At 38.8% G+C, this 11,091-nt stretch overlaps 1 protein-coding gene across 1 annotated transcript in view; it reads left to right on the top strand.

Moving 5' to 3' along the window:
* The window catches only part of sos2 (son of sevenless homolog 2 (Drosophila)), a 54,175-nt gene extending 45,289 nt beyond the window's left edge, over positions 1 to 8,886 (top strand). The window contains exons 17-23 of the mRNA XM_030126612.1: positions 190 to 307; positions 459 to 631; positions 717 to 833; positions 1,965 to 2,229; positions 2,506 to 2,547; positions 2,669 to 2,772; positions 3,955 to 8,886. Of these exons, the coding sequence (XP_029982472.1) occupies positions 190 to 307; positions 459 to 631; positions 717 to 833; positions 1,965 to 2,229; positions 2,506 to 2,547; positions 2,669 to 2,772; positions 3,955 to 4,458 (1,323 nt within the window). The 3' untranslated portion in view covers positions 4,459 to 8,886. The remainder of the gene's footprint in view (positions 1 to 189; positions 308 to 458; positions 632 to 716; positions 834 to 1,964; positions 2,230 to 2,505; positions 2,548 to 2,668; positions 2,773 to 3,954) is intronic.
* The last annotated feature ends 2,205 nt before the right edge of the window (positions 8,887 to 11,091 follow it).

Here is an 11,091-nt window from a genome sequence, read left to right on the forward strand (position 1 = left end):
GGTTTTTAGGGGTTATGTATGAATATTTTGAAAGGTGCTTTCTGTGTAATTTTAGTAGCGGTTGTCTTTAAATAGTTTTTTGTCAAGCTTAGTTTTTGTTACTTTGATAGTTTTAGCTAATGATAATAACCTCCCTTGTTTCATCTCTTTGTCAGATATGTAATTTGTTGTTTATCTCTGCACCAACAGGCAATACCAGAAAGGAAAAAGAAAGTCCTGGAAGAAGCTGTAGAACTGAGCCAGGACCATTTTAAGAAATACTTGGCTAAACTTAAGTCAATAAACCCACCCTGTGTGCCTTTCTTTGGTAAGTTCTGAACAGTCACTACAAGAAAAGCAAAGATAAAGCAGTATCTCTACATGTTGTCCTCCCACTGTGACCATTAATTATTAAGAACATTAAAATAGTTCCGTGGTTGGATCTCTATCTGTTCTAATCAGTTTTGATCCATCCTCAGGTATCTATTTAACCAACATCCTAAAGACAGAGGAAGGCAACCCAGACTTCCTTAAACGCCACGGCAAAGAGCTGATTAACTTCAGCAAGAGGAGGAAAGTAGCAGAAATCACAGGAGAAATCCAGCAGTACCAGAACCAGCCCTACTGTCTGAAGGTGGAGCACGACATCAGGGTGAGTCTGTCTGGTCCTTTAAGCCATTTTTAACTCTTAACAAGAGCATCTATGAACTGAACTCTTTTTCTGCTTTTCTGCACAGAGGTTCTTCGAAAACCTGAACCCCATGGGAAACAGGAGCGAGAAGGAGTTTTCGGACTATCTCTTTAACACTTCTCTGGAAATTGAGCCACGGAATTGCAGGCAGCCTCCTCGATTTGTAAGCGTTTCTACTGAAGTGAACTCTGATGCAACAATGTTTACTTCTGTTTTACTGCAGATTAGACTAAAAGCAGAATGTCTGTCCTTATTCAAAACTGCAGCTTCAGTTTTGTTAATTTCACTTAAGAAATGGACCTTTCACGCACATTTCCCAAATCTTGAAACACTCTTAAAAGAAATTTTATTCATTCATTCATTACGAATGAATGAATGTATTAAAAAATTCTTAAATCAATATTTATTTAAAAACGTTTAAAAATGCTGAAACTTAGGAACTAGGATTTTAGGTTTCTTTTTTATCTTTCCCTGGAATGAATTTACTGAATGTTTCTTGCATTAATGTCACTCAGATCAGCATATCAGAGTGAACTATACATTTTTTTCCTGGCAATGCTCAGGGTCCAAGAGTACAAGACAAGAACTAACTCCCGACAATATGGTGAGATGCAAATTTAGCGGAAACTGTATTCAGCCGAGATTTTGTGACAATGGTAAACAGGCAATGATACTTTGCACACTTTTTGTGCAGAAAATACACTAAATAAACTACATTTCAAATGGAATCACAACAATGGAGTCACACGTGGAGAGGTAGATGCACAAAACTACATTGTGAATTCACCAGCTGATGCCAGGAAGTAGATCATTTCCCTCTTTATGATTACGAGTGAACACTTTGTTGTCCGTAACCTTAATTTCATTAGAACTGATTTTGCCATTTTCCTCAGTTTTGTTTTTTGTCAAGTTGGTCTTAAATTTCATCATAAAAAGCCTTAGTTTTAAGTTTGACGTTGACAAATTTTTCAACATGTTTTCTTTTAGATTTAAAAAAAAAAAAGTTCTGTAAAGAGACAATGTCTTTTCCAGAAGTGATAAACAAATTTTGTTGATGTGAAAAATGTATCCATTTAATAGGCCAACAGTTCCCCTTCTTTCAAAAACGTTCTCCCTCTTTCTATAGCTGTGATTTTGAAGCTTCAGTGTGCAGAGTTTGAGACTCAGGATGTCTGTGTGTACAGTTTCTTTGTGGTTTGGCAGATTTCTGTTTTCTTTTAACCTTATGCCACAGATAATCATTGTGTTGTGTTGCTGATAAAGTTGCATCAGTGCCTCCTCTCTCCTCCTTCAGGCCAGGAAGACCGGCTACCCTCTGAAATCTCCGGGGATCCGGCCTGTGCGAACGTCTACCTCTGGCACCCCGAAGGGCCATCCTGTCCCGCTGGAGAGGGAGCCCCCGCATAAGATCACCTTTCGAAGCATCGCCGAGACTGAGCCGGAGACGCCGGCATCAGCCTCGGTGCCTACGTCTCCGAACACGCCAACTCCTCCACAGTCGGCCTCCTCCGACCTCAGCTCAGTCTTCGCAGAGCACGACCTCAGCAGCTCCTACGGCGGTGAGTTCAGCTGAACATCGGAACCAACAGTCACTCTGTTAAAGGCTTTATGTAGAAATTCCGCACAGTTCTTAAATAATGTCTCATTAGCTGCTTTCAGACCAAACACAATTCTAACCAAATTATTAAATCCTTGCATTAACCCTGTACACGTTGCACTAAGAGTCAGAATTAACTGTCAATTTTTCACCTTTTTCTATACAAAAGTGATCATTTAAAAAGCTAAAAACATAAAGGTAATCATACTTATATTCTCCTCTCTTTCTGAATTAACAGGTAGTAACTCCATATTTGCTCAAGTTTATCTGCCGCCTTCAAGTAAGTGTGGAGTTGGTTTTAATCCGACTTGTCTTTATACAAACATTTTGGCTGAATGTTACTATTTCATCATCCTTTCTAAACGTTTCTTTCGCTCCAACTATGTTTTTGTTTCTGTCAGAGCATCAGTCCGTGTCCTGCAGCAGCCTCCACCAGCTTGGAGAAGAGCCGCTGAAGCCGCCTCCTCTGCCACCGCGAAGGAAAGACGCCATGTCTGAAGCCAAAGTAAGAGCAGTGCATCATTTCCCACCATTATACCCATAATTACCGAGGCTTACCTCAGTTTGATAGAGTTCAGCATACTTGTGGTGAGAGCAGAGTCAGGACTGGTGAGAAACTGGAGTTCAGAATTAAGTCCAATTCACATGGGACTAGTATTATTTAGACATTACCTCCTACGTCTGTGTTTTACTCCCATTTAAGGACATTAACTGTGAACTATGCACTATTTTTAACAGATATTGGCATCTGTCTAAAAGTGATGGTTACTACAGACCTAGTGTTTCTACCAATAGGCTAAAACATAATAATCGTCTTCTGAGATTTTAATCTTCTGATGAGTGTCAGTTTGGTTTGTCAGTGAATTATTGCCCCTTCTGTGTAATGACATGAACCTTCTGACTTTACACTAAAATGCTGCCAAAACGTACATTTATAACCTCCATGGCGTTCATAATTCTCTACCAGGAGAAGCAAAAAAAAAAAAAACAGCAAAGTAAACAAAATGCTTTTAAAATTATTAAATGATTTTCATGAGATTATGATCACAGGCCACCGCTGGTAACAAAGACTGTAAGTTGTCCTGAACTGATCTGTGCATTTTGTGCCCCTTAAAAAGTATAAAATCCAGTCATCTGAATTTCTAGGCCTTAAAATGTCTTAGACAGTTTTGACAGGTCTTAGAAAGTGATTGGATTATAATGTTAACTACATTGTTGTAAATGATACTTGGCAAAATTGTGTTTTGGTTGCACTGTTACAAAACTACAGGAAGGAATGCAAACTGTGCAGCCTTGTCAGAATTTATCAGATAGTGTGTTGTAACTTGATCTGACTGAGAACAGCACATTTAGTGTGTGGTCAAAACTTGTTCAAAATAATAATAATTTGGAGTCAGCTGCACGTTATGTGAGAAAATACTGAAATTAGAAACTTTAGGTTGAAAGTCAGAGCTGTTCAGGAAGTTAGCGTCTATACACATGTAGTAAACAACCGTCGGTAAATGTTGTTATTAATGAAAACAAAGGCAAAATGCAACTCTGAGCTTAATACTTTTGAACATGGATGTGAAGGAGGTTTTAAATTCCATTCATAATAGTTGTAAAAACCTTACTTTAAACTTGTTGAAACCCTGGTTAATTGAGGCTGAATGATGTTAAACGCCATCCCCGTGTGTCTGTGTTTCAGCTGACCATGTCCGACAGCCCCCCCGCCATCCCCCCCAGGCTGCCCCCTCCTCTGCCCAGGAACCAGCCTCGACCACTCATCTACAACGGCCCCATTGACGGCCCCCTGCCCAGCCCACCTCCCCCTCCACCTCGTGACCCGCTCCCCGACACGCCGCCCCCGGTACCCCAGCGTCCGCCGGAGATCTTCATCAACTACCCCCTCAACCTGCAGCCGTCCCCCGTGGGCCGTTACCACTGGGAGTTCGGCAGCAGCTCGCCCAGTTCGCCCAACACCCCGCCTAGCACGCCGTCGCCCCGCATCCCTCGGCGGGGCTGCCCGCTCAGCGCCAGCCAGAACAGCCTGTGCCCCCTACCCGTCTCCATCACTGCTCCACCTGTCCCGCCCCGCCACAACTCCAGCCCACAACTCCCCAAACTCCCACCAAAGACTTACAAAAGGGAGCTGCTTCAGCCGCCGCTACAAGCCCTCTCATTGGTGGAGAACACAGACAGCAGCCAGTGAGCGACGTGCAGATTTCAAACTACAGTGGACTGGATTAAAGCTACTGATCACAAAAACTAACACACTCTCGACTCGACCGACCGCCCTCTGCATTGACCAATCACTCCCCCACTGTGCCTCTCAGGGGATCAGTAGCTCCGCCTTCATCATAAACCCTCTGTGCCAATGAGAAACCCACCAGTGTGCCAGCTAACGAACACCAAGGAGCGTGTGTGCTCGTGTTGAAACCGAGCACACGCACTGTTCAGAGCAGGACCCACTGCTCCTCGGACAAGTTCTCACCACTCACACTCAATGGGGTTAGTTCAGATTTTTGACAGCGGAGTTGTGTGAGGTACGTTTCCATGGTCAGTGTATTTACTACAGTAGAAGGTATCAATAAGGGGGCAGCAGCAAAGCATCATTAAACTATTAAAAAAGAAAACAACAGTAGTTCATCTGTTCACTGCATTTTGAGTATTTTCACAGCTCTACCTTGTTGTCCAGTATTTAGACTGTGACAGCTCGTTGGCCACAGAGCTGAAAAAATGCACAAATGACTTCTAGCACTGTTTTCAAGAAAGCATCTGTGCAAAGCAAGGCGCGACTGTGACCGCTGTGTCGCTGCTATCATGATTGTATTTTGTCAGCAGCAGCAAAATAATGTTACACAAACTCCTACAGGCAGAAGCAGACCAAAACTGAACACTTTAACGCTTAAGACTCACTACAGCCTTTCATACACTTGCCACTAGAGTTCAACTAGTATTGAATTTGTAAAAGTCAACATAGTAATAATAGTTTGGAGCAGGAAAAGCCGATATTTAATCTGCCTAGACTAATTCAAACTGCAACTTATGAACATCTGCGTCAAATATGATGAATAAATATGGAGCTCACTGTCAAATTGTAAAAAAAAAAAATAAAATGGAACCTATAATCACTTTTTTTTTTTTTTTTTTGCGGTTTTTCAGTCGAGAAGCCAGATATTCACCGTCAGCTACTACCGAAGCCAGTTTCCACCAATACTGATAGTTTGCAAAACATTAGTCTGTCTCTGAACCCATGATGCAACGCTCTTTGTACCCATTTAAATGACAGGACTAGGAAAGGTTTGATGGTACTATTATTTTACTTAAGACCTCAGAATATAGCTGGGCGGTCCTATGAGGGAGTATGTCTTTACTTCTTAATTAAGATATTCACCGTAGAACGCCTTCTAAACAGGATGTTATCTGTTTTATTTCCTACACTGACTGTGGATGTGCACCACATACATCCCCACGCACTGAACTAACCCTTTACCGTACAGATTTCCTCACATCCCGCTCCGGTATCATGGAGCTGCTGAATGTGGGGGGGCCTTGGACTTTGTAGCCTCAACTGTCATGCTTCGTTTCTTCAGGCATTGACGTCTCGTGGAGTCCTGCTGCAGTTCACAGATTTTCTAAAACTTCTCTTCGATGATCAACATGTAGCTCTTTGTCGGTGGGTGTGGGCAGCAGGTGTGAACAGACATTTCCATTGACTTGTTTTTCCTACAAACTGAGTTAAAAAAAAAAAAAAAAAACAGTTGCCAAAGTCTTATTTTATGCAGGGGGATAAGGGATTTTCTTTTTTTTTTAAACAAATGTGACATTAAAGCAACACAAAAGGAGGCGACACTGAATCCCCCCCCCTCCCTTCTACTACCAAGTATCTCACTGTGACTGTAAAAAAGTCAAACCTTCTGACTGTTTTTGTCCGCAGCCACAAAACGTTGCCTTTAAACAGCAGTGACCTCTGACCCCAGGCTCCAGTCGTCTCGGCAGGATGGGAAAAAAAAGAAAAACAAACTTAGCCGGGAACTCTCCGTTTGCACATCGAGCTTGGAGGTTTCAGCAGGTCCGATTAGACTCTTAAAACGTCCCTCTGGTGTTTATGACAGAGGGACGTCTGCCACGATATCAAACAGCACCGATCCAGGACGAAGACCGGGACCGAGACACTTTTACTCTCCAGGTCTTCAAAAGCTGATGTCTTAACCGATCCCTGTTTAGACGTGCGCTGCTGTCTGACACTGTGCTCTTCCCCGATAAAACCCCTCATGATCAACTGTTCTTCATTGGTATTAAAACTCAGCACTGGATGTCGCAACGCTGTGGAGACGGTTTCCTGCCGAACGTCAAACAAGCAACGCAGTTTTTTACGAATACATGACGATTCGCTAACAAACGGTGTGGCTTGCAAATACAAAACAGGAATAACCGATTAATGCACTTTGTTTATAGATACAGAACCTACTTATCCAGCAAATACACAATGTATTTCTAATACAACAGCATGTCTGATAGTACACCGATGACACCTACTCATGATTATACGTTACGTCTCATCACTTTCCATGATTAAATTTGTGCTCATACATAGCGTGATGAAGCACAGTTCAGGTATTGTTTTTTTCCTAATCAAGATTTCTTTGCATACAGAAATGGAATATTAAAACTAAATGTGCAAAAGTAATTAGTATCAGCATCAGCTAATATACACTTTTTTTTCTTGAGTATTGCCACAGATTGTTAAAATCAGTGCATCCCTGAAAAACTACTTCAAATTATTTTTAAAAAAAGTCAAATCTTTTTGTTGCCAGTTTCCTCAAAAGTAAAAGTTGTAGTTTATCCTCCACAACAGCAGGTCTCACTCAGATAAAGCACTAATGTTAAGTAAATAACGCATCTTAAGTTTATTAAGGTTCAAAATGTATTTTATTATTACACAGTTTTGTTGAGTCCTTTAAAGTGAATGAGCTTATTCATTATTTTGCCAGATTATTGATTTCTTTAATAAATTACCATCTTATTAACAGCGCAACATACAAGGGTTTATTTCACAATCATCAATTTACTAATGTGAATAATCTGACCTTGGCCTTAAAAAAAAAAAAAAGAGCAGAAGAGGAAGTCGTAGCTGTTTTTGACATGATTAATAAATAAATATGTTGTGTGTTTATTGGACAGGTGGGTTTTACATTTGCTAAACAAACTGTATTAGTTTGTCCGTCAGGTTTTATATCTGTAAACCACACTGTTCGTCGTTGAATCTCACAGCATTTGTAAAACACAGTACGTTTATTTGTTGGGGGAGTTTTTTTGGCAGGAAATAACCTCCATACACCTCCCACCAAAGCTGGCTCAGCTCCCCCCAGTGGCTGCTCCAAGTACCTACAAAAACCCTGAAAAAGAGGAACTTTTTAACTTCTTTCTTTTTTTTTTCTTTTTTTTTTTCTTTTTCTGCTTGAAACATTTTGGTTTCACTTTGGAAAGACTGAAATAATCCATGCATCATGCTCAGATGTGCCTTTTATTTTGTTTTCTACTTTACAGAATAAGCAAATGGTGTCTAAAATGCTAAAAAATAAAGTTGCCTATGTAATGTTTAGAACAAAGCTATACACTATGAAATTGTACATGTTTGTGGATACTGTGTATATATAACATGTATACACTAACTAAATAATTTGTATAAAGTGACTTTTTTTTCCCCTGTATTGTACCCTCATCCGCATCTGTTCAGTCAAATATTGCCTAATAATCCAATGCTGCTACAGTCGGATAAAAAAAAACAAAAACAAAAAAAAAACAACACCCAACTAAAAACAGGTCACTGTCTCTAATTTACTTACAGACAATCTCCAGTTTAAACACTGGGAGTATTAACTGAGGAAAGCCATGTTTTCTGCCCCTTAGCTGTTTTAAAGCAATGAAATATACAGTTGAACATGCCAAGCACTTACTTAGACATGTGCTTCACTTTGTACATCCTACTAATTGCCTTTTGAAAGACTTTTTGATGCTAACACTCATCAAACGGAGGTTGTATTAAGTTTGCAGCTGAATATATCCCGTCGTATATTCGTTTGCAGGTATTTGAGGAGCATAGTGAAGAATTGGACATTTTCTGAGAAACACACTTTGTGCACTTTAGGCTGTACTGTTGAAGAGCCGCAGATGTCATAGGTCACATGGTCCTATGCAGCTGTTAAACTCACTTTCTACATGGATCAGGGCAGAAAAACACACAGTCTACCGCCTCACGTTTACCCCACGAGTCGGGCGTTCGTCAAAGAAAAACTGACTAAAGATTAAACCTGAAGCTGAAGTCGGAGGTTTTCCAGGCAGCTGAAGTCCAACCGCTTCACTGTCTTTGCTCCTGTTCTCGTCCTAAATCAACAATAAAATCCCAAATAGTCAGTATTGATGGGGTTAATTTAAGTTTTTTTGTTTTCTGTATTTGTTTTTGGTTTTTTTCTTTAACCCCAGTACGACAGATTAACAGATCGGTTTTCCTCCGGTGGCACTGTAACAGCTTGATCCAGCAGTCGGTTTATTTGATGGTATGTGGCCTTTTAACTGCTTTGTATTAATGGTCTTGATGAGATTAATAAATCACCCAGTCTTATTTTGTACTGAACTGTTCATTTCTCCTCTCATTTTTACCCCAGCCCCCCCCGCCCCCCCCGAAGGGGAGGCAAGGGGTAGTGTTTTTGGTTTAGCTTGTTTCTTTGTCTCTTTGTTTCTTTAAAACTATTGGTTGAATACATACCAAATTTGGTTTATAGATTGCCAGTGACCTTGAATATATGTAATTACATTTTGGGAGAAATGGGTCAAAGTTTAAATTTTTTATGATTTTTTTCAATTTTTTTTTCCCTCCATTTATTTATAATGGGCGAAAATTTAAATGTCTGTACCAATAAAACTATTGGTTGAATTCATACCAAATTTGGTTTATAGATTGCCAGTGACCCAGAATAGATCTCATCACATTTTGGCAACAGTAGGTCAAAGTTCAAATTTTTCTGAATTTTTCAAATCTTTTCTTTTCCCCCATTTACTTATAATGGGTGAAATTTCAAATATCTGTAGCAGCAAAACTATTGATTGAATTCATACCAAATTTGGATTATAGACTGCCAGTGACCCTGAGTATATGTCATTACATTTAGGGAGAAATGGGTCAAAGTTTAAATTTTTTATGATTTTTTTTTAAAAAAATTTCCCCCTATTTATTTATAATGGGCGAAATTTTAAATGTCTGTACCAATAAAACTATTGGTGGAATTCATACCAAATTTGGTTTCTAGATTGCCAGTGACGCACAATAGATGTCATTACATTTTGGGAACAGTAGGTCAAAGTTCACATTTTTTAATTAATTTTTCAAATTTTTCTTTTCCCACATTTATTTATAATGGGTGAAATTTCAAATATCTGTAGCAGCGAAACTATTGGTCGAATTAATACCAAATTTGGTTTATAGATTGCCAGTGACCTTGAATATATGTCACTACATTTAGGGAGAAATGGGTCAAAGTTTAAATTTTTTATGATTTTTTTCAATTTTTTTTTTCCCCCATTTATTTATAATGGGCGAAAATTTAAATGTCTGTATTAATAAAACTATTGGTTGAATTCATACCAAATTGGGTTTATAGATTGCCAGTGACCCACAATAGATGTCACTACATTTTGGGAAAAGTAGGTCAAAGTTCAAATTTTTTATGAATTTTTTTACATCTTTTTTTCTCCCATTTACTTATAATGGGCAAAATTTTACATGTCTATAAAAACATCAACTTTGTTTCAATTTACGTCAAACTTGGCACATATATAGAGGCAGTTGATATGCTGACATCAGCACATGCATAGACATGATGACATCAGCTGGATCGATGCCAAAATAAGCTTCAATATGTGCGAGGGGCGGGGTTTGTTGTGCCTGGCACCACTTGTTCAAGGTTTTTTTTTAGGTTTTTAGAGGAAAACCAAAATAATCCTGCAGCCAGAGACAAATGTGTGCTTTTATTTAGATGCAGATACTGTTTTGTTATGTTACATTAGATTAAATGTAATACAGTCGATGATTCAGGATTTTCATGTTGGACAGTTTGAGGAAAACGCATTAATATTTAGTGTAACGTACACTTCCAGTCAAGGTTTTCTCTCAAGTAAAGACCTATGACAACAGAGAAACAACTTAAATCAAGCATTTTTTCACAATTCACAATGAAAATGAAGTTTTGAGAATTTTCTTCATTGTAAAACTTTAAATGTTTACAATTAATATGCAGTAAAAACTGTTTGAATTAGTTGCAATAGTTTATACATCTGTTAATTTCAAAGAAAGATGAGTAATGGGCTTTTTAACAGTTATTTTATCTGATGAATATGGTTCATTACTTGGCCTCTGGTCATTTTGTAAATTCTAGTTTTAATAGAATTCCTGACCTTTTAATAATCAAAATTGTCTTCATCATTTTCTTTTTCCTGCGAGTATAAAAAACAACAGTCTTTGTCTTTTATAAATAAGCTTTAGAGGACTTCAGCAAAAGTCAGGACATGTGGTTAGACTTGTCTTCTTTGTCCTCTTCATCATCTGTTTTTTTCTCTTCGCTTTCTTCTTGTTCTTCGGCACCATCATCATCTTTGTCTTCATTTTCTTCTTTGTCTTCTTATTATCATCAATATTATTATTATTATTAGATATGTGTTTGAGTAAAATAAACATTTTTGTTTTATTCCATTAACCACTGACAACTTTTCTCCCAAATTCTAAATGAAAATACTGTCATTTCACCGAAATATACAAAGCAATTATTGCTTTTTCTGTTCCCCT

Source organism: Sphaeramia orbicularis, chromosome 22, assembly GCF_902148855.1.
Source record: "Sphaeramia orbicularis chromosome 22, fSphaOr1.1, whole genome shotgun sequence".
NCBI lineage: Eukaryota > Metazoa > Chordata > Actinopteri > Kurtiformes > Apogonidae > Sphaeramia > Sphaeramia orbicularis.